This window comes from Malus domestica, chromosome 05 (genome assembly GCF_042453785.1).
Source record: "Malus domestica chromosome 05, GDT2T_hap1".
In the NCBI taxonomy this organism is placed as follows: Eukaryota; Viridiplantae; Streptophyta; class Magnoliopsida; order Rosales; family Rosaceae; genus Malus; species Malus domestica.
In genome coordinates, this window is record NC_091665.1 from 44,153,215 (window position 1) to 44,176,938 (window position 23,724).

General features: G+C 41.7%; 3 protein-coding genes across 5 annotated transcripts; 1 reads left to right on the forward strand and 2 right to left on the reverse strand.

Moving 5' to 3' along the window:
- Positions 1-491: 491 nt before the first annotated feature.
- LOC139196285 (uncharacterized) lies at positions 492-1,529 on the reverse strand. The gene has a single exon (XM_070821973.1). It carries the CDS (start codon positions 1,527-1,529, stop codon positions 492-494), a length of 1,038 nt encoding a protein of 345 aa, XP_070678074.1.
- Positions 1,530-11,313: 9,784 nt separating this feature from the next.
- LOC103434662 (uncharacterized) lies at positions 11,314-15,060 on the forward strand. The gene is made up of 5 exons (XM_008373011.4): positions 11,314-11,584; positions 11,897-13,220; positions 13,736-14,005; positions 14,328-14,483; positions 14,667-15,060. The coding sequence occupies exons 1-5, from the start codon at positions 11,577-11,579 to the stop codon at positions 14,784-14,786; spliced, it is 1,878 nt and encodes a 625-aa protein (XP_008371233.2). The 5' UTR covers positions 11,314-11,576; the 3' UTR covers positions 14,787-15,060.
- Positions 15,061-15,757: 697 nt separating this feature from the next.
- Positions 15,758-22,012, reverse strand: LOC103434663 (lysine-specific demethylase JMJ28). 3 transcript variants are annotated; one of them, XR_003773744.2, is made up of 15 exons: positions 21,020-22,012; positions 20,792-20,940; positions 20,250-20,355; positions 20,019-20,151; positions 19,867-19,930; positions 19,019-19,769; positions 18,483-18,812; positions 17,554-18,078; positions 17,398-17,470; positions 17,234-17,319; positions 16,931-17,050; positions 16,762-16,829; positions 16,522-16,605; positions 16,364-16,417; positions 15,758-16,257 (listed from the first exon to the last, which is right to left on the reverse strand). XR_003773744.2 is itself a non-coding variant. In XM_029103230.2 (14 exons), the coding sequence occupies exons 1-13, from the start codon at positions 21,683-21,685 to the stop codon at positions 16,563-16,565; spliced, it is 3,114 nt and encodes a 1,037-aa protein (XP_028959063.1). In that variant the 5' UTR covers positions 21,686-22,012; the 3' UTR covers positions 15,758-16,257; positions 16,522-16,562. The 3 variants fall into 3 exon arrangements, 1 of the variants encoding a protein (XP_028959063.1); XR_003773747.2 differs by having other exon boundaries at positions 16,024-16,257; positions 16,328-16,417; XM_029103230.2 differs by lacking the exon at positions 16,364-16,417.
- Between the last annotated feature and the right edge of the window lie 1,712 nt (positions 22,013-23,724).

Sequence of the window (23,724 nt, forward strand, 5' to 3'; positions counted from 1 at the left end):
ACGTCCATGGCCCATCCTCTAAACGGCCATGGCTTTATGACCGAATGCAAAGATTCGGCCGGGACCCTTTGTATAGGCCCGTGGATTTGGCATTGTACACATCCTCGTGCAAACTCGATACAATCCTTTAGTATCCTTGGCCAAAAATAGCCGTGCCGTCGAAGTAGCCATCGCATTTTCCGTCCGGATTGATGAGCTCCGCATATCCCTTCATGGACTTCTGTAATCGCCCGAGCACTCTCTTGGGGGTCGAGGCATAGCAATAACAAACCATCTTCGCCTTTTCGGTATAACTCGTTATGATACATGACATAGTTCGTGGCGTGAACTCTTGTCTTGCGATCATGTTTACCATTGGGATTGTCGAGGTACTGCATAATGGGCTTTCTCCAATCATCTGGTACTGCCTCGACGGCACAAACGTCCACAGGGTCGTCTCTATCTAACAACGAAGGTAAGGACATGACTCTTGTACGTATCACGTTGTCGCGCTAGAGGACTTGTTGGTTAACCAAGGCCGGGTATAGCTGTCGCAACACGGGTATTTCTCGGCCTAGCTTGCCCCCCAAGAGTTGTGCGCCAGAGGCAATTTGAGCCAATTCGTCTGCGTTGGTATTATGACTCCGGGAAATATGTTTAAATGTAATACCGTCGAAGGACTCGGCCAAATAACTGGCGATCATGTGGTAAGGCGCCAGGGTACAACTCATGCAACGAAAAGAACCATTGAGTTGGTTAATCACAAGTTCGGAGTCGCCGAGGACGAGGGCGCGGGTTGCCCGCAGGTCATGAAGAATTCCAAGGCCGACGATTAGGGCTTCGTATTCGGCCTGATTGTTGGTGCATTCGAAATCCAACTTAAGCGAAAATAACCAGCGATCGTGGTTCGGGGATTGAATGACAATTCCCACGCCCGCCGAAGATGACGTACTGGAGCCGTCAAAGTACATCGTCCAGTGGTTGTCGCGCGTCTGAACCATGCCGATTTCAACGTCGTTGCCCCCAAAACCGTATGGGGAGGGATGTTGAGCAAGGAAATCAGCCAGTGCCTGGCCCTTGACAGCTTTCTGGGCTACGTACTGCAAGCTAAATTCGGACAGTGCCATGGTCCATTTCCCAATGCGGCCCTTTACGATTGGTCGGGTGAGCATGTAGCGGATGACGTCGGTCTGAGCAATGACTTGGGTAACTGATGGGAGCATATAATGCCGAAGCTTGGAAGCGGCGAAAAACACGGCCAGGCACAGCTTCTTGACGGCTGGATAATTGATCTCCGGTTGACTGAGATTGCGGCTGAGATAAAAAATAGCCTGCTCTCGTCCGGCGTCGTTATCTTGCGCAAGGAGGCAGCCGATGGACTCTTCGACCGCCGAGATATAGAGCTTAAGAGGCTTACCGCGCCGAGGAGGAACCAGGACAGGTGGGTTCGTGAGGGAGACTTTGATTTGCGTAAACGCCGCCTGATGCTCGTCGTTCCACACAAATTTATCTGAATCCTTGAGTTTCAAAAGCGTGGAGAACGCTTTCATTTTACCTGCTGAGTTGGCAATAAATCGGCGGAGGAAATTGATCTGTCCGAGTAAGGACTGGAGTTGTTTCTTCGTCGTTGGGGGTGGGGCATTGATGATTGCGCGGGCCTTATTCTCATCGACTTCAATCCCACGGTGATGCACGAGGAAGCCAAGAAAATTCCCGGCCGATACGCCGAAGGCACACTTGGCAGGATTCATCTTGAGGTTGTGCCGACGCATGCGGAGGAAAGCCTGTCGGAGATCGTCCAGATGTGTCTGTCGGCGTTTATATTTGATGACAACATCGTCGATGGTTCCAATTAAATCATGGAAGATGGTATTCATCGCCCGTTGGTATGTGGCGCCGGCATTCTTGAGGCCGAATGGCATAACAACCCATTCGTAAGTGCCGAGTGCCCCCGGGCAACGGAAAGCAGTTTTGTGCACATCGGCTTCGGCAATGAATATTTGGTTGTACCCGGCGTGTCCATCCATAAAGGATAAGATTGCATGATTTGCCGCAGCATCGATTAACAGGTCTGAGATCGGCATTGGATACTCATCTTTGGGAGTTGCCAGATTCAGATTTCTGAAATCGATACAGATGCGTAGTGCACCATTTTTCTTTAAAACAGGCACGATATTTGCCAACCATTCAACATATCGAGCTGTCCGAATGAACCCGGCTTTCAAAAGCCGAACCAATTCGTCCTTGATGCCGAGTTGCACTTCGGTCGAGAATCGACGAGGTGGCTGACGAAAAGGTTTACATCCGGGCTTAATACGTAATTCATGCTCGACCAGAGTACGCTCTAAGCCGGGCATTTCATGATAGCTCCAAGCAAAACAATCTTTGAACTCCGTAAGCAAGGCACGAAACTCGTCTTTCATTTGTTGGGGAAGTAACGCACTAACAAACAAAGGCCGTGGGTCATCGGCCGTCCCAAATTAATCTCTTCCAAGGGGTCCTTAACTTGGGGCCGATGATCTTCGAGTTCGGCCGGGGCGGCTTGAATTTTATCAAGAGACAAGACAGGACCATTATCTCATTCGGCAAGGAACTCGACGAGGTTAACGCTCGAATTTGGTTGTTTAGATATAGTATACCAATGGGCCAGCAGTCGTTCCATAGTAGATGAAATTGCGGCCCTACGTGTTTCCCGATCGGTGTCAAACATCAGCTTCGGGAAGGAAATTGGCTAATCTGAGTCTCGCCAAATCCTGCTGGACAGTCTCGGCGCCAACCTCGATAGCTTTCTGAACCGAAATCCGAGTCGGCCGTCCTTCTTCATTGAAGCCTTGCAATGTAATGTAGCCGACGTGGTCATCATAGTATCGTGCTTGGATCATGTTAGCTTCGAAGGGCTGGCTATCAGCCGGGTGAATAGTGATCGAGTTGCCGTCCCAAAATACAAGCACTTGATACAATGATGAAGGAATACAGCAGTGCATTATACTCGGTTTTGGAATCAACCACGAAAAAGACGGTCATGTGAGTGCGACCAGCAATGTTTACAGTTAACGGAAGTACACATTTGGTTTGGGATTTGTCGCCGACGAAACTACTCATTATGATCCCTGACGGAATAAGTTCATCATTCGAGCAACGTAAGGCCTTCATGATGTTCAGAGGCATGATATTGACGGTAGCTCCACAGTCGATGAAAACTTTAGAAACTGGATACCCCTCGATATGGGCCGTCACATACAAAGGCTTTAAATGGTGAAGTTTGGCCGATGATGAACGAGGAAACAATTCGGCCAAAGCCGCCTTTAGACTATCATCTTTTGTCGTTGACTCAACTTTAACAACAGATACAAAATCAACATGGCCGGCTTCTTCGGCGACTACGTCACCATCGAGGAAATTCGGTTGGGTCGTGCTTGACTGAAAATTAGCGGGTAACACATGGACCATACTGATTTCCATGTTATCCAGGACTGACGGGCCCATCGGGTTAGGACCCTCCTCACTAGCTTCATCTCTGGTCTGGTCGGCAACCGCGGACTCTGTTGCTGTCAAGGTTGGACAACGAGACTCTTCTGTTCCTTCTTCGATGGTTTGATCCTGCGGTGCTGCTTCTTGTTGGTTCTGCGTACCTACCTCATGTGAGGTTGAGATCGACAGTGTGCTCGGGGTAAGGACATGCTCCTGGTAGTGTAGCCGGGCATCCCTAGTGTGGAGATAAGCATCCAGACGTGCAACACGTGCTATTTCATCGGTCGTAAGGCCGAAGAGCGAAACAGCCGAGAATACTTCGAAGTGATATCGTAAATACTGAAGGTCTTCCATTGAGAAAGGAAGGTCGGCTGCATCAATATCAGTGTATGGGTCGACTTCAAATCCAAGGACACGAGCTTCTCGTATGTGCTGGAACCTTGCTTTCAGCCCTGGGTCTGAGGTTTTCTGGATGATTCGCTCGGCATCAGGACAAGTCAGGACTAGATCAATGGTGTCCTGGCATGCCTTTGGCAAGCCGTACAGATCATTGGCCGAATGTTTCTTATGGAATTCTCGCATGTACTTCAAAGCCTCCCCAAGGAACGGGAGGTGCAAATTCCGTCGGATCTTAATCAAAGGTCCTTGTATAGCCGGCGGGGCTAATTTGCTTTCGGCCTCTTGCCTGAAATGTTCAAGGCGCGCCTTAATCTCCCCTGGTCGAAGAAGAAGTTTGATCCGTTTATCGGCCTCTTCAAACGTGGTTTCGACATCTTGGCGACCAACCGTCTCCCTTGAGCCAACTCTGTCATAATGGCTGGAGGTGGTCGTTCATCATCAGTAGCCATTGTGTCCTTCGGCCGCCATTTAGGGACCGAAGTTTCTTGGGCTGCCCGTCGGTGGGCCATGCAATCTATCCTTTGATGCCGGCGTTTCTGAAATTTGGACAACGCGGTGTAGACGCCTTTCGAAGAATGATATGTATACCAACGTTGATCTCTAGGCTCGGGAGGTTTGAAGGTTTTTTGGCTCCGCGATGATTCTGAACTACTAGAATTACGTTTATAGTAATCATCGTCATAGAATGAAGCATCAAAATCGAGGCGCCGCCTGACCGGGGGTGTCTCTTCCATTCGTACTTTAGGACCGAGCCTATCAAAAACCCCTTGATGTTGGCCTACTTCGGCAACCTTCTGCTGGGTTGCGGCCGTAGGTCGTTCCGTTATAAGCGAAGAGGGCTTCTCCTCTGGCTCACTACCGACCTTGGCTCTGCATTTGCTGCACAAAACCGCTGTCCCACTGTCTTCATCGGTGGTATAATCTACCATAGGTTTGACAATAGCGGGTCCCGTTAAAGCTGTAGGTGGTTTGTTTGAACGAAAATCGGCCATGAAACGTGGCCGAGAATTCTGATTCCGAAAGCGTTGCGTCGCAACATCTTTGGCCTTCCCTTTCCCTTTGTCTTTAGGTAGGCATGCATCAACCATATTTACTGTTGCTGTGGGGAACGGGTCAGTATCAACACTCATCTTCTTCTCTGGAAATTTTAGTTTGCCATTATCAATCCAGCTTTGGACGTTGTCTCGAAACACGACACAATTGTTTGTCGTATGTTTGCTTGAATTGTGGTATTTACAATATACCTTTCCTTTAAGCTCTTCGGCCTTGGGAATGTTGTGACCAGGCCGAAACTTGATGATTCTTGCTGATAACAGTTGGTCAAAAATTGCGTCAGCCTTTGTAATATCAAAAGTATAGACTTTTAACGGTTTCAACGTTCCCTCAGTGGCCGAACGGCTTTTGACTTCCCTAGAGTCAACTTGAGTCAATGCCTTGCAGACGTATGGCTTATCTATCACTATCTCAGCTGCATCCACACTAACGCATTCATCATCGGTTGATGTATAATTGACAGTAGGATTCTTGTAAATCGTCCCCCGAGTTGGAACCTTCGAAATCTTTTCCTCGCGGAGGAAGTAATCATATTGCTCGACATGCTGGGCTAATTCGTACATATCCCGAAAGTTTGCCCCCAAGAATTTCTTTTTGTATTCGTCGTCGAGGCCGTTCAAAGCAAGCCTAACAAATTCGACTTCGGGTAAAGGCACTCGGCACCAATTCCTGGCTGATTTGAACCTGGTAAGATAATCCATTGGTGACTCATCAGATGCTTGAGCCATCCTTGCTAATGAAGAAACTGACATCTCCATCCCTGGCCGATAAAACTGCTCGTGGAATATCTCGACCAACCCCTCCCAATTTTGGACGGAATTAGGAGGGAGATTGATATACCAGGCGAATGCTGAACCGGTCAATGAGAAGTTGAACAACCGTAACTTATGGAAATCACTATTAACATCCCTGCATTGCGCGGTGAAACGAGCCACGTGCTCCAACGAAGACAGAGACGATTCATCGGTAAAAAGGCTAAAATTTGGGATCTTGAAACCCTTCGGGTATCCGAACGTTTCCACGTAGGCCGGGTACGGATGGATAAACTTAGGAAACTTCAGCCCTTTCTTCATGGCCGAGTCGATCATCCGCTGAACTTCGGTCATGTCAACATGTGTTGCTTCGACCCTCTGGTCGGTTCCGTCTGACCTACTATTCGACCCTCCTCCTTTTTCTAAGTCAATTTGTTTGAGCCGAGCAGGAATAGGCTCGGCCGGTACAATTGGTAACGGATTGTTTCCTGGTGGTAAGTGCTGTAGAAGATCGAAATGCCTGCTGTCACTGACTTTACTAACCAGCATTTCGAGCAATCTGGTTTGTCGCTCATTGGAACTGAGTATCACGTCATGCAGCTTGTCAATGCCTCGACTAAACGTCTGCTCGACTAACCGAGACTGCTCGTCTAGTCGCTTTCGAAGAAACGACCTTGTTGGCGAATCAGATCCTTCACCACCATCCTCATCGCACTCTTCTACTATCCCTTCATTGAGAACGCAGGTGCTTCTGTTAGGGTATTCTAGACCGCGTAGTTGACCGCCGAGATTAACTTCTCTCTCTCGGCGAGTCGCGCTCGTGGACTCAGGTGTCACAGCGCTAAGGGGATTCTGCGCCTGCGGCACACTTTGTCCTATGTTCTGATTCGGCAAATCGGTTGTCGACTTTCCCATAGCTGTTTTCTTTTTTACCGATTGTGTTTCAATTGGCATGAACTTCGTAGTCTAGCACTGGGTCCCACTGGGCGTGCCAAAATGTTGACCCTAGAAACTACAAAGCCTACGTGGCGCGCAGGCCGAGTAATCTATAAGCTAACTACGTCCTTCGATGATTGTGGGGCGTGCCAACTCGTCGGTCGAGCTCGGCCGAGGAGTAAATTTTTTGATGTTGCGTTGGGTGCGCGGCTGACTTCTGCGTCTTGCGATTGCGGCCGAGGAAGGAACACGTCTCGGCCTATTGGGCTCTCGAACCTGAAGACAAGGCTACTATTTTTACGAAGTTCAATATCAAATTCGGCTTTTAACGTGCCGAATGTAATAACTTGTAACACATTACTTCGCCGAGAAGGCTGATGAGATGACCTCGACCAATAAGGATTTAGAAATCCTTCTCGACCGAGACTTGGATAGGTAATCAATCGTTCTCGCCGCAGTGCTGTTGATGCCAACGGAAGATACTGCGAGACCGACTGATTCTACAGTGACAGAGCTATCTATGCTGACTTAAGATATCACCGGTTGCTTCCACAGTGTTGTTGATGCCAACGGAAGATGTGTCAGCGAAAAAGAAAAAGAAAAATCACAAGTTGTGAGAATTTGCGCAGGGCAATTTTGTATTGATTTGCAGGGGGCTTTTCTGACGCACAGCTTCCCCTATTTATAGCACTGGATCCTGAATCCGAGTTAAAATCCTACTCGGACTAGGTCTTCCTCTTCGGATCAACACCACCTCGACCAGTCCTACCTTCACTAGGACTATGAATCTAGTCCTTAACTGAGCCGGATTCGCTTTCTGAATTACTGATCCCGTCGAGACTCCCTATTGTACTAGGACTCGACTTGCGTTCTGATCAAACTGACCTAGGCTTGGAAGCCCACGAGCTGAACGATCCATGGCCCTTTTGCTGCACGGCCTCTCGGGCCGAGAATGTTCCTACCCTCGGCCCAAACTAATATTTTGGGACCAAACAGAAGTACAAAATGTTGAACAATTTTGTACCCCTTTTCCCCTTGCGTCGTTGGACTAATTAGCCTTTTTATGGGTATTGAAACCTTGGGCTTCAAGTTACATATATATTCCGTATCTTCCCAAATGTCCCTCTGTGAGAGTGATTTTGCTTGATTAAAAACCTTCACTCAGGGTTAGGATGCTAGTGTATGTATATCCATTATGCTCATTCGACCACAGATAGTAAGACCGACGAATTCGATTCCGTTGGAGAAATCACAGATTCAGCATTTCTAATGCTTGCATGACATCCTTCAACTCAAAATCGCATGTTTGTTCATTGAACCGTTCGTTCCACCAACTTATACCTCATGTCGTTCAAATGAAATGATTGAGTGTTCTCCATAAACATCCCCAACCATTGTATTTGAATGACACAAAGTGTAAATTCTTAGTTTACTCTCCAACTAGCAACTTCGAGTATTTATCAAATATAGCAAAAAATTAACTGTTAATTTCATAAATGTCACTTTTTATAAAAAAATTCAAATATATCCAAAATATCACTTAAATAGACACAAATACACTCAAAATTAACAATTAAATAAATTAAAGGCTTTTTAGCTACTGTCACCTCAAGCTCCGGTCCAACTTCACCTTCGCTTCTACACTCCACCACCACGACCCTATTCCCTTCGACCCCCTCATCATCGACATTGAGCGCCGCCACGGTTACCGCAAGTGGAAGCAGCATAATTTCAATCATGCCTTCAACGCCTTTTTTCTTACTAATATCATTTTTTTAGTTTTAAATATAAAAATAGTTTTTAAAGTTAATCCACATGTTGTTATATGATTATAGGCCAAATCGGATTAATGGTCCCTGTGGTAACATGGTATTCGGAAGATAGTCCCTACACTACAAAAATTAGGATTTAAACCCTTGTGGTGGAGATTGTTAGCAAATTTAATCCAAACTGTCGTTTTTGTCAAATGTCAATTAGATGTAGGGATAAAATTGTAAAAACGCAGCATCGAAAGTCAGAAGAGTCGCCTGCGATCACGAACAGATGAAGATCGCGTTTCACCAACTCAAATCTCAAATCCCAGTCGGTCTCCTCCAAGTATCCATCCATCTAATTTGTCTCATTTTCTCAAATTTCTCGCACCTATTTCTGTATTTAATGGATACTTGGTGAAATGGGTGTCAGACCCGATAACCTGGAAACGGTATCCGGGGATTTCAAGCTGGTTTTTCCAGAATTCCAGAAAGACGGTTTTTTGTTGAAGTTTTCTGGTTGATTTTTAGAGAGAGAGGAGAGAGAGAAGGGAAGGTGTGTGTGACTTTGGGCTCTGAACACTCTGACTTGGGTTTGGGAATTTGGGTTTGTGTGTGGATGCGACTTTTCTAACTTCTAGAGAGAGAAGGAAGAGGAGCAGAGAGAACCAAAATTTGCAATCTTCGTGGGACTACAGTTTCTAGTCTTACCCATGAAAAGACAAGATGTTTAGGGTTTAGGTGAGAGACAAGACGTTGGAGGCCGAAGAAGTCTTTGCATCTCTCACAATTCCATTAATGAAGCTTGTAGGTCTCCAGACGCCGGAGATGGCGACGGAGGGCCGTTTCTCCACCAACGTCATCCAAACAGACCAATTCTCCGCATTATGTTTCAATTTCAAAACAATTCAATTGAAATTTCTAAAAAATTATGAATTAATAAAATTTAGAATTGAGATTATTTGCAAAATTTATCGTCGGATTGGAATTGCCACGGGGATTCATTATTCATTTGAAAATGTTGGTGGAGACACAAATTAGAGAGAGAATGGAGATGAAGAGAGAACGTGAACATAAGGAAGCGTGGTTGGACAAAATTACATATTTATCCCTTTATTTAACGGACATTGGATGGAAATGTTACTTTTGGGTTAAATTTGTTAACATTCTTCACTACGGGGTTTAAATCCTAATTTTTTTTACCACATGGGCTATCATCCGAACACCCTATCATCACGGGGATCATTAATCCAATTTGTCCTATGATTATATTTGTGAGACTCACGTGGTGCCACATTATCACACTAACAGAGCAATTGACAGATTTTTTTTCACAAAAAATACTAAAATAATCACGATGAACAAAATCAAAGAAAGACTAAAATGATACACGATAGACAAATTCAAGAACACTACTATCGATTATCATTAATTGTTAAGGACAAGATTAAGGAGTTATGTCAATATCACAAATCATTTTGACAAAAAAAACTTTAATTTATTTGATTGTTAAATTTGAGGATATTTGTGTCTATTTAGTTGAAATTTTGGATACATTTGAAAGATTTTTATAAAAAGTGACACTTTTAAAATTAAGGGTAAATTTTTTACTATATTTGTTAAATACTCGCAACTTCTCTGCTGCTTTGCCCCCACATTATTTATATTATTATTAAGAGAACCCTTTTTGTTAACTTTTTACCACTTTTTGTTTTATTTTGCCCTCACTTTTGATACACACTATTGACAAAAGGAGGGCAAACTAGTAATTTTGTACTTTTTGACAAAATGACAACCATATCCTTATTTTTTCTATTTTACTCTCTTTTTTATACTTATTTTTCCAATTTTACCTTCATTTTTTATACACAATATTTACATAAGAAGAACAAAACAATAATTATGTAATATTAAAAAAAAAATATACCCTCATTAAGAAAAACTATTTACACATATAAAATGTGTGCTATCTGCTATTTATGATATAAGCTAACAAATAGAGTCCCGTGACTTACATAGACATTGTTATTAATTTTATTAAGATTTATTTTATATTGCTGTTTGTGGACTTCCATCTGCTACGTAGGCAACACTTTGGAGGCTATGAGCCAAACACGCATATCATTTGATCTCTGCCCTTCGTTTTTTCTGAACGCGGTATACTTTTTAATCGTATAGAACCCACATCTAATTTCTTTAGTAAGTTTTACGTCAATTTAAACACTTCTGATTGTATTTGATAATAACAACTTTAAAGTATTTTTGAGTCATAATATTTTTTGGAAAAACACTTCGTTATTTTCATAAAGCATGTTCAAATCGAAGTACCTTGTTTCCTAATAAAGCAAGCACCTGTATCTTTATTTGAAAAATTGATGTGATTCTTATAAAATATTTTTAACAAAAACGTTTATGTACATACGGATTTGCAATTTTAAAGGATAAATTTTATTAGCAATTTTTTATTTTAAAGATTGGTTCGTGTTGTATCTAAAAAAATCTTTTTTTTTAACGTAAAAAGATAAAGAAATCATTACAATCGTCGGAAATACTAAGCCCGTTAAAGCCACAAAAATGGAGGGTAGACTGTTGAAAGTTATCATAGAATAAGTACCTCGATTTAATATTTGTACATGTTATGTATTGTTTTATATTTTAACCTTATCCTTATATTGTTATAAAATTATCTTATAATTCATATATTTGTACATCTGGACATTGAGGTTTCGAGTCTTTTTGTTTTAGCGTTAGTAGGTTAAATAAATAATTATTACATGAATTAGGAATTTGTGGCAATTGAACCGTCACTAAATACACATACATAGTTCTATTTTAAAGACTCTTTCTCACTCTTGGGGTGATAAAATTAATTATTAAACGTGACAAAATATCCCAAAAGGTCGGCAACTCGGAAAGGTAGCATTGCGTAAGGCCCACGATAGCGGGCCCAACAACGACCCAATTAACCATCCGCCCTCTTCTTCTTCTTCTTCCTCCTCCTCCAAGCCGAAACGCTTTGATCCGACTGCTGCTTGTTTACGTTGTCCGAAACCCTAATTCTCACCGACCTATTCCCAACGAAAAGTCGAAAGCTTGTCGAGCATGAACAAGGACGCTGCCTAAAGGCTCGAGTCCCATGAGAAAAAATGCTGGTTAAAGCAACCCTATACCTCCTCCTCCTCCTACTCCATCGGCGCACTTTAGCCTCTTCCAGTCTCCCTCCGTTCCGATCGCCATGTCGAGGTCGGTCGCCCTTCCTTTCTGTTTTCTCCGCTTTTTGTTTCGGCTATGGTTTTGGGTTTTTGTGACGATTTGTTTCCGTGATGAGAAAGCAATCGCCTTTTTTGAGAAAGCAATTGCCTTTGATTTGTGTAGAAACATTGGAAAATTGGGTGCTTGTTCATCATTTTCTCTGTTCCTTTGAATGTATGAATCAATGTTGCAAATGGGAATGGACTGCTTATTTTTCCTGAGTAATGAAGCGATTTTTTTATATGTTTGTGAATTGGAATGGTAGTATGCTGATTTTATTTGGGTTTGGTATTTGGAATGCAGATTTTTGACGTTTAGGAGTTTTAGGAAAGTTGCGAATACGGTGGTTAATAGCCCGAAACAGAGTTGTCCTGAAGCGGTCAAGTATGGGACAATTGTTAGAGTTAGCCTCCGTCTTCCCCAATACAGATTATACAGGGACTATACGTTTCCTACAAGAGGACATGCCTCATTTTCATTGTATAATAACACGAAGAATTTTTCCACGAGTTTTGGTGTCATTCCCGCAAGGAGTGCAGTGAGACACCATGCCCAAGTTGCTTGGAAAAGGCTCTCTGAAAGTTTTTCCTCAAGTGGTCGTGGATTCTCGCGTATAAATAAATTTGCACAAGCTTTCAGCTTGGCTGTAACCCGCTCTAACCTGTTGCTTCCTGGTATTTTTGCCTTCACAAGTGGGAAGTTAGCATGGTCACAGAGGTCTTTGGCAGAAACAGAATACCACCCACCATCAAATACTTTGTATATGCACGCACAGGATGGACATGCTTTTATGACCTCATTAGCGTTTGCAGTTTTAGAAGGGACAATCTTGGTATTAAGAACAGTCACCTTAGGAATCTTGTTCACACCCAGCATAGTGATGGCTGTATTTGCTGACTGCTTTGGACCTGAGTTTAGGAAGTTGTGGCTTCATGTTGTTCTCCGAACATTGGAATTGGCAGGTCCAGCTTTCATCAAATGGGGTCAATGGGCAGCTACACGGCCTGATCTCTTCCCGAGAGATCTATGCACCAAGCTCTCTGAGCTTCACACCAAAGCTCCTGAACATAGCTTTGCCTACACAAAGAAAACTATCGAACGAGCGTTTGGCCGCAAGCTGCCTGAGATTTTTGACAATTTTGAAGAGAAACCAGTAGCATCTGGAAGTATTGCTCAAGTGCATCGAGCTACTTTAAGATTTAGGTACCCTGGTCAACGGGTGAAGCCCATGGTAGTTGCAGTAAAGGTTAGACACCCTGGTGTTGGTGAATCAATTAGGAGAGATTTTGTTATAATCAATCTGGTCGCAAAAATTTCAAAGTTCATTCCTGCCTTAAAGTGGTGGAGATTGGATGAAAGTGTGCAGCAGTTTGCAGTTTTTATGATGTCTCAAGTTGACCTTGCAAGGGAAGCTGCCCATTTGAGCCGCTTTATTTATAATTTCCGTAGATGGAAGGATGTCTCTTTCCCGAAGCCTTTGTATCCACTTGTGCATCCTGCTGTTCTGGTGGAAACTTATGAACAAGGGGAATGTGTGTCACACTATGTTGATGGTCTTGAAGGGCATGAACGGATTAAATCTGCACTTGCTCACATCGGGACACATGCACTTTTGAAGATGCTCCTGGTAACATTCACACCCTTGATGTTTCTTGCAATGTATTTCTGCTTTAGCTATGGTGATTTCATTGTGTTTAAACCTCATACGCATCTTGTTGTATGTTAAAGTTAGTGATTTCTGCTGTTTGATATAGCTAAAGATTGTCAGATACTTAAAAATAAAATAAAAAAGGTATAGTTTTCACATGCATGAACGAGAAGATGACTACAGGGGAAGTGGCAACAGTCTCTGAGGCCAGCTTGCCATTATGCACTGTGTAACTTTTTATTTTGTTTTTAGTTTAGCATTTTGGAACATGGTCGATTGTTTTTTCTTTGTTGGTCTGTCTTCCAACATCTCCCCTCTAAAGTGGTCAAGTAGGTTGAGAGAGAGAGAGAGAGAGAGAGAGAGAGAGAGAGAGAGAGAGAGAGTACTTGGTTATATGCTTGATTTGTTGTGGTTTGATTGTTAGTGAGAACTCAGATGTTCTGGTCTTTGGTACTTTTCAGTACGTTCTAAGTTATCAGAATTTCTTCTTGCAGGTGGACAACTTTATTCATGCAGACATGCATCCTGGAAATATCCTTGTCCGGGTGCCTAAGAACAAGTCTTCTAGGAATAGACTCTTCAAATCAAATCCTCATGTCATTTTCCTTGATGTAGGCATGACTGCTGAACTCTCTAAACATGATAGAGTAAATTTAGTGGAATTTTTCAAGGCGGTTGCTCGTCGTGATGGGCGCACTGCTGCTGAGTCCACCCTCAGACTATCTAAGCAACAGAAATGCCCTAACCCAAAGGCTTTCATTGAGGTAAAATTGTCAGGCAACTTATTATTTATTCGTAGGAATGATTTTGATAAGGTTGCATGATTTGATTTTTCAATTGGAACTTGGAAGTTTATTAATTTCATACTTAGAAATCTTTTTGAATCAAACTTTCCTGGTATTAATTTCTTGTCTCGGAAGTGTGAATTCTATTAAGCACAGTTGCAAGATGTGATAAGTGTACTATTCACTCCTTGTTTCATTTATTCGTGTGTTAAGGTTGTAGAAAAATGCAGTTCTTAAATGTTATTACGAACTTGAGATGCTTGTGTTACAAGTTTCCCTCAATCTACTATTGTTCTAACAGGAAGTGGAGGAGTCATTCGATTTCTGGGGAACTCCAGAAGGTGATCTGGTCCATCCTGCTGAGTGTATGCAGCAGTTACTGGAGAAAGTTAGGCGTCATAGAGTCAATGTTGATGGCAATGTCTGTACTGTCATGGTAACAACTTTGGTTCTCGAGGTAATTTCGTTTTCCTTTATATATCCACCACACCTGAGGCATCACTATTCTCTTATGAAATGAAACCTCCTGTTACATTCTGTAATCATTATTTGAGTGATCTCGTCGGTAAAATTAACTTGCTTAGAGGCAGTTGCTCGTGAATAACTGCTCTACATATCTCACCGATTTTGTGTTTTGCAGGGATGGCAGCGGAAACTCGATCCTGCATACAATGTGATGGACACATTGCAAACGCTACTTCTCAAAGCTGACTGGGCAAAGTCACTTTCGTACACAATTGAGGGACTAATGGCTCCATAAGAAGGTCTTTGTCAGTGGTACAATGACAAAACAATTTTGACAGTTCTAAAACCCGAAATACACCCGTCCCAAGCGATTCGACGCGACTGCCTTGATCTTTAATTTCATTCAAATTTTTGTTGTTGATAAATTGCAGTAGAATTTTGAAGGTTGAATCCTTCGTGTGTAGTTTGTTATCGCAGAAAAGCGTTTCCACTTTTTGCAGCCTGAGAAACACCAAGCAAAAACAGTAGAGGGAAAAGAAAAGAAATAAAGTGAAGAACCATTCTTTCAATCTTAGTACTACGTTTCCTTCCTGTACAGCTTCCAATTTTATTAATTTTTACACATTTGTTCTTTGTATAAAAACTTATTGACACAAGTTATCATTCTCTCATTCTTTCTATGACATTACAAGAGTTCAAGTTACTCTCCTCTCGATCGAGCCAGAAAATGCAGGAATTTACAAACGTGTTGTTGGCTAAAATTTACAGAGAAATGCGAAGGAGACTCTTAAAGTGACTCTCCATTGACTCTTTGACGTCTCACAGTTTCATGTTAATTCTCATGCTAACATTATAAAATATTGTGCAAAAAACATGAGGATGCAGGAAGTCCACGGATACTCCCGCTTTTGAGTCTCCTTAGCATTTCTCAAGTCTATATGTGATGCGGTGGGAAGGTGGAAGGATGCAGGTGATCTAAGCTGACGAAAACCAACGCTTTCAAGTGGAGCAAGCATCCGCTCAAAACCAAAATCTACTCTTTTTCTATCAAAAGAAATTAATGTCCGCCAACTTCCACGCGCAAATTTGCTAATCACACTAAAAAGATCAGAAATGCCAAGGGCAAGCAGGATGATAGTCAGAGCAAGGCTGAAATGCCTCATTGAGTTCCCCGAAAAAATGAAGTGCCGTGGTTAGGCCACCATCTGGTCTCTTTTTTAGGAAAAGAAATAATAAAAAGATCTGGAATCGATCAGTAATCCAATATTAGCCAACAAGAAGACGAGGATATTAAAACTTGTGTACATTATTTCTAAAACAAGTTACAATACCTACGCTGAACAAGGTTAGTTTTGGGAAGCTAGTTCTTGTGCCATCCGAAAAGCATTCAGCAGCGACTCGGACTCAAATGTTCTATGCCCCTAAAAGAAAAGGAAAACATCACGGTTATATGTCGTGTTTTTACATGAAATGGAATTGTACCAGCACATATTCAGACGCTTCTCGGTAATGAAGTAGGGCTTCGAGAATCATTTCCCCATCTGAAGTAAGATCAATGCTCCCATTCCTTCTATTTCTTTTTCTCTCTGCTAGGAGGGAACAGTAACACTTCGCTCCTTTTGTCAAGACCGCAACAAACGAAGAGTGTATATACACTTCTCTGTACAATAGAATCTAAACGAATCGAAGCAGCCTCTTCACAAACTACAGCTGACGCAGTTTCCAGATGTTCCTAGAAGATATAGCCGTGATCATCTAGCCATTACCTGTAAGGGAACATGGTTAGTGCTCAGACAATCCTACAGTATTCTTCATGGCAGTGAACAAAACAGATACCTATATTTTCTAAGAGCTGTGTAAGAGTTTGCGTACTTTGCTAGAGCACCAGAGCACCATGAAATGTTTAAGAATGGAGAGAATGAGCGGCTGAGCAAAGGTTTACACACACACACACACAACACATGCATCGTCATTCCAAATACCAGTCAATGATAGCAGTATGATTTAATAGGAACGTATGAGTTCTATACCTTTAATTGGGAGTATGGATAGAGTCCAACAATTTGGGCACCTAGAGCATGAGCAGCGCAGCATTTACAAACAAGCAGTGGATACTGGACAATCGTTTAAAATACCAACTGTGTCATGCAACATCTTGACATGTCCAAGGAAGAATCTCCATTTTTCTTTTCCTTTTTCTGGAAATTCTGCAGGTGCTAAATGTGGGAAGCACAGAGGAGATAAATGTCTTCCTCAGCAGGGGTGCTTACATTGGACAAGTAAGCTCACGTATTTCTTTGATTGCTGAACTAATACTATAAAGGGCCATTCTCTTCACCTGCATTTCATGACAAGGGCAGACACTTTCTATCACTGATCAAGTTTTATGCATATTATGGAGAAAATATGACATTGGTACTAAGATCGATAAAAGTTCACCTCTAGCTTGTCAACTTTTGCTTTATGGTCTGCTGGAAGTAGACGGACTTCATCAGTCAACTGGATGCACTCGGCAACGTTTTCGGGTGATACAAAGTCCAGCACCACATGTACACAAGACTGTATGTCAAAAGAAACAGAATGTACAGTATTGTGACACTTGGCAGAAACAATAAACTTGTCAGCATAATAAGTGCAAGTCCTGTACAAATTCTTGGTAATCATTCCAAAAATTCAAAAGTAGTAAAATACAAAAGATTCAAAAGGTTTTTCTAAATGCTAGATCATAACAGTGTTACACACCTTAGAATTCCTAATCTGATATGGGCATCCAGCAGGGATGATAACAGCTTCTCCAATGTGTTGCTCGAAAGTCCAAGGCTCAATTTCTGGTGACAACGAGTGGCGCGTTAACTTCAGTTATTCATAATTCAACCAGTGATGGAAATGACACGAATTGCACTTACTAAATTCCTCCTTCAGCCTTAATTTGTGACTTGAGTCTAGAAAGAAACTCTGATCAAGAATGGGGTGAACAACCTGCAGTAAGCGTGGACGTCAAAAAGTAAGATAGAGTTTAACCTGATCTACTCAAATGCAGTAGCTACAGGTTTTGGGCTTACATGTTTATGAAAGTCAAATTTACGAGTGAATTCATTAGAGTGCCTTCTGAGATATTCTATAAGTTTCGGAACATCTTGTCTGCGAAAAACATCCCATTGGGCACCACAACACTCGTCCAAGGATTGCTTTTCATAGCTATTGCAGCTGTCGAGCAGAACCTCACACTTTGTATCTTTAGATGTTTCAGCATCATGAAGCGTCCCAGAGCTACTTAATGTGGCTTCAGAATCAGAATCAGATGCTTCAGCATCTGCGCATGCTTCATGCATGGAGAAGCAAGACTCTCTAGCAATTCTTTTGCGTAAATGCATCTCCTCTCCAATCACATTATGTAGCCCTGCTTCTTTCATGGTTTCACCATACAATACTGGTTCTCCATTGACTTTTTTTGCCACAGATTGTTCAGAAGCAACCCTAGAAACCTCCCTCTGATTTTGAGCCTTGTGCTTTTTCAGTAACTTTCTTATTTTAGAAACTTGTTCATCAGAGATAGGGACATCTGATGCATGTGCCAAAATGTTAACCTGGGGTATAAAAAATCAACAGAATAAATGAAATGGAACACCCAGACTTGAAAATATATATGTTACCTAAGCAAAACTAATCTTTAACAAAAAATAAAAAACGTGAAGCTTTAGCATACAGCTTATGGTTTTCTCCATGCTCTTCCACCTAAATTTGTACTAAGCAAGTTTAAAAATTACAATTTCATGGACCAAGATTTAGATTAATGCTTGGTGAAGTTGTTCAGGTGAGGTGAGACTGCTTAGGTATCAATCTATAAATTCAAATAATATGCACAGAAAGCAGTTACAGTTTCTTCAACAATTGATATGATATGGTGCCTAATTTTGTCATTGCAGCACAACATCAAAAGAAACAAGAAATCACTTGACAGCTAAGTAAAAGGGATAATTACAAGGCATACCACATCGCATGAGTCATAACATAGCTTTATCACTGCATTAGCTTGTACAAGTTGCTCGGTGCAGCCATATGATATATAAACACATGGACCTAGATCGGGTTTTGGGATTTCTTGTGGGATCCTTGCAGCAAGATTTAAAAGACCAGACATGGGATTCATGTATTCTTGAAGTGGTAGAGCTCGTATTATTTCAGCATAATGAGCGGGAAACTGTTCCTGAAACAAATGCGAAGAAAGCCAACCCTTCAACTTCAGTGTCTCATTCCATACATTTCTCTGGGCCTGCCCCCTCAATGAACCCATGAAATACTGCCTGATTCCAAGTTCCACCTGCCATATTATATTTTTCTTTTAAAAGAAAGAAGGCCGGATGGTAGGATAATTATGTGTACTTGGAAACTTTAGAGATAAGGAGATAAAGATGCAGAGAGAACACAATCATTTTCATTGTAAGGGCTAAAATTGAGAATGGGATTAGGTGTAGACAATCGTGAATTAAAAGAGAACTATTCTATCAACAGTAGAACTTCGCTGACCTCGCACCAATCCAAGCAGTGGATAGCTTCATGTGAATTTGTGTTGTTTTCATATCTAGCAATGCTCCTCTCAAGATAAGTGCAGAACATGGACACTGGATCCCAACTCAAATCTGATGTAGCTTGAAGTACGTCACGCACTATTACAGGGTGACCTTTACTCCAGTGTTTCTGAAAGTGCTCAACATTATCACCATTTGTGTTCACAGGAGTGGGGTAGAATAAGTAGTTATCATTTGAGTTCTCTCTCACAGAAGCTTCTTGCAACTGTTGATGCCCATCAACTTTCTGGTCCACACCCAAACATAGTGGGCAGCACAAAGACATGTCAGCAGTTTCTGGAAATTCATAGCTGCAAACTATTTCTTCTGCACTTACTTCTAGATCTTTGATCCAACTTAACGGAAAAACACATCTCAAATCAAGGAGGCTGTCACCACAACCTCCAAACTCCTTAGCTGGGCAAGATATACCATTAACAGCATCACAAGCTTTCAAGCTAGGCACTGGTGCAGAAGAAGAATGGTACAAACTATGGACACTTTGCTCATGGGCAGTTATTGGCTTCTTTACAAGTTGCTTCTTACCAGAGACGCAAGTTTTCTTTTTGTTGGAGTGCTTTAGGAGAGATGTGTTTATACCACCAAAAAGGCTCTCACTTAACAGATCTCGACAACAACTTAGACAGAGGTTATAGGAACAATTTGGGCAGCTTCTATGGAGATCCACTATTGAAGCTTTGCATTTATTGCTGTTCCAAAAGTCAATGATGCACCAGGGAATTAATGCAAGAACATTACATAAATTTCAATCGAACTGTTAAAACATTGCAGAATTATAGAACATACCAGTAGTGTTGTTCACTGCAGCTATATTCAGCCTGCTTGATATGAACTTCAGATAGCTTTTCCCCTGGTATTACAAAGAAAAAATAGCATTTTCCAGTTATGACCACAAAGTTGGCGCAAAGAGCAACATTCTGAGTAGAATTACACACTACCTCTCATTTTGGCCTCTGCTTCTAGCTCAACTTTCTGATCTTGGTTTATTTGTTTTAACACAGGAAGAAGCATACAGATCAGGTAATGGAACTGTAGTATTACTTCAACTTTATTCTTAACCCCCAAATAATCCTGAGATAAAAAAAAAGAGTGCATGGTTTGAATCGTTAGCATCCAACTTCATACGAAGCACGACCAAGTCCACAAATGAGCTAACTTTAATGTCAGACCTTACTTTCAGCGTCTTTTGTTTGATTTTCAGAGCATTCCTTACAAGGGCAAGTTCCTCGACAAACTGGGCATGCCATTTTGACTTCATCTTGTGTATCAAAGTACCTAAATTGTTTTAAGAACCAAGATTCATCAAGCCTTCTCAGATATAACAAGGAGATGAACTATAGCATACAGCTGAAGAGCATATGAATAATTTTTCAATGTGGTCTATTTCTACCAATCAACTCGGGCCGAGAGAATTTGATTCTCTCTGAGTCTTTAATAACCTTTTCATCATGTAGGATGCAGAATATTCTACACAAGCATGGCTTCTGAGTACGCAGACAAGGGTGAATTCTCTCGTGTGACGGCAATTCAAGTTCTTTATAAAGTTTTATTAAAAAATTCAGTCTCTCGGACCAAACGAAAGATAGTGGTGAAATAAACGTACATTTCAGTATTCAAGGCCAGTATTTTAACTGATGACAACCGAATCCATTTGACGAGGTAACTGAAAAAGAAATGAAAACCGATATAATCTACAAAACACAAAACAAACCTTTCTTTGATGCAATTCAAGCAAAAGAAGTGCTTCTGGCAACTGGAACACTTAATTAGACAGGAAGAAACACCGCTCCCGCTTTTTCGACACCAATGGCACTTTTTCCTCTTCCCCTTCCTCAACTTCCCCACATTATATGGCAGAAACTAAACGAAAAGAATAGAATTTCAAAAACCACTAAAAAAACCATAGATCAAAATTGTTTCTTTCAGTCATTCAGCTCACCTGAAATGTGCCAGCAGGCATTGGCTCGATGTTTTTGGACCGAAAGCACCGCCGCCGAGTAGTAACCGGGTTCAAATCAGCCCCGACCTTCCCATCAGAAGACGAATTGGAACCTGCATTGCCGGAACGAAGCCTCGGCGACTGCGACGAAGACGACGAGATTGCCATTCGGCCATTAGGCAAGTCTCTGGTGAGACCACCACCGCCGCGATCGTCGTCGTCGTCGTCGTCATCCGCCTCACTCTCCTCCACAACCTTGTTCTTCGTCGTCGTCTGGTTCCGCTTCTCGACCTCCCGCCTCAGCACCATCCGTATGAGCTCCAAATTCAACTCGCTCTTCTTCAACTTCACCTTCCTCTTCTTCTTCTTGCAATTCTTCACCGCCTCGTCGGATCGCTTCCGCTTCAGCAGCTTCACCAAATTCTCCACTTTCCGTGCCCTAATTTTGACTCCGCTGCCGTTTTGATCTTTCTTCCCCGCGTTTTTGGGCGTCCTCTGGAGCTTGAGTGACTCGGGGACTTTCTCTCTGAACTGACGGTGACGGCCTTGCAGATAGTGAATCTCGCAGAGCTTCATGTCGTCCATGACCCTCCGCTTGCACCGCCACTGCCGGCCGTCGGTCCGGCTGCACCGCAGATGGTCCGGCAGCGCACCCTCCTCGCCCATTCCACAAAATTGATCTGATTTTCCCAGAAAATATCGAATTTTCTCGGGACAACGCTCCCGTCTAAGAAAAAGAGAGACAAAGCCAGGGGCTTTTGAGAAAGGAAAGGGATTAACTTTTAGGGTTCTGCGGATTTTATTTGGTTTTGTATTTATTGGGAGAAACAGATGGAGCTTAATCCGAAAGATTTAGTTTAAAGGGGCAGATTCCGTAATTAGAGGGGAAGAAGGAGTCTAATTTGGTCTCGAAAATCTTGAATCTGGTCAGATTCAAGAAATCATGATTCAAATGAATATGGCACCAATCACAGGACTCTCAATTCCAACCCTGCAACTCTGCTGCTGCACTGGATCATCATATTTTTCTCATATTTTCGAAAAAGATTTTTATTTTTTATTTTTTATTACTGTTATTAGTATGAATTTGGTTGGATTGGAAGCTGGTTCAGTGACAGTAAGTAAAATTGGGTGCAAATTCTTTTTATTTTATTTTCTGAATCTCTCACCCTGACGAGAAAAATTTGATGCAAAATTGAATGCGGTGACGTTCTAGGATAGAGACAACCTCAATTAGTGAGATAAAGTTTTGTTGTTATTGTTGTTGTTTGAGTCTCGTTACATTTTGTATTTGCAAATTTTTGATAGTTTGTATGCAGTTTTGATTGATGCAACCGATTCTCTGCTTATTGAAATCGTTTTCTGGTTTTGCCTTGTCTGACATGATACTGTGCAGCATGTAAACTTCTTCACTTTCATGAGCAATCATGAGAAACAACATGATTTATAAAACATGCAGGGTACGTATGTCTCAGTTAATTGCTAGTTCAAAATTTAAGTTATGAACCAGCTTTGCATGTAAATGTGGATTAAATTAGTTTATTAAGGTAACGTGTTCTCGTTTTTTGCACCTACGGATTACTCTCCTTTTACAATGTATGGGGTATTCCCTCGTAATCCTCGTGTCGTGTCATATTCCCATGTCGCATCGTAGCTCTCTTTTTACTCACTTTTATGGTCATTTGGAAGAATTATAGTTGATAACAAAGAAAAGAAAGCCTGCAATGTACCATTTCCAAGATATTGCTATTTCCAGGTAGCATGCTGTATATAGCTTTCTAGTTAATTATATAGGTCATTTAAACCTAATTTAAAACAGAATAATGGCTTAATTAAACTATCTTTTTTTCTTTCATTTGAAAAATGCAGATTGATATACAAATCTGTGTGAAGTAATATTCACAATTGGTTCAACCAACGTCTTGAGATTCAGACAATTTATGATGATATAACTAGTAAATATGTTCTTCTTCACGTCAACATTATATAAATGAAGAATTGATCTCTATGCGTCATCATCTGCGGATGATAATCTTGCCTTCTTTTTCTTCACAATAATATCAAGCAATGCCTTTGGCATTTCCTTCAATCCACACGTCTCTAAAGCCATTTTCTAACACCAACTCGAGGCCTCTTTTTAGGGCTACCAACTCAGCAATGGTGCTGTTGGCTTCTCCAATGGCTTCAGCAAACCCTAGCAAGAATTCTGCCTTGTTGTTCCTAAAGAACCCCTCCAATGCTAGCGTTTGCTGTTTTGCGTTTTGAAGATCCACCAAATTAAGTTCAACATGGTCCATCCAATCTTGGGCTATTCCCATTTCACCGGAATTGGCATTTTTCGACAATTTCTGACTGAAAACCAGCCGGGATTTGTAGTACCAGCTAGACTTTGTCTGCTCCAAATTTTCCTAAAGACTAACATTGGTTAATTTCTCCGCTTTCGGCTTGTGCTAGTTTGGTGTATGTAACACTACTCTTTGGAAAAAAAAAAATATATATATATATATATCTAATATATTCTGCTGTAAACCTCATTATTTTACCAAATTAGGAAGTGCTTACAAAATTGGTACTCCTCATCCTTTGTTCTATTCTAAATTAAACACTTATTTTTTTAATTAAGGTTTGATGTTTTCCCCCAAACAATTGGGAGGTTGAAAGAACACCAAAAAAAAAAAAAAAAAAAAAAACTGAGAAAAAGTCAA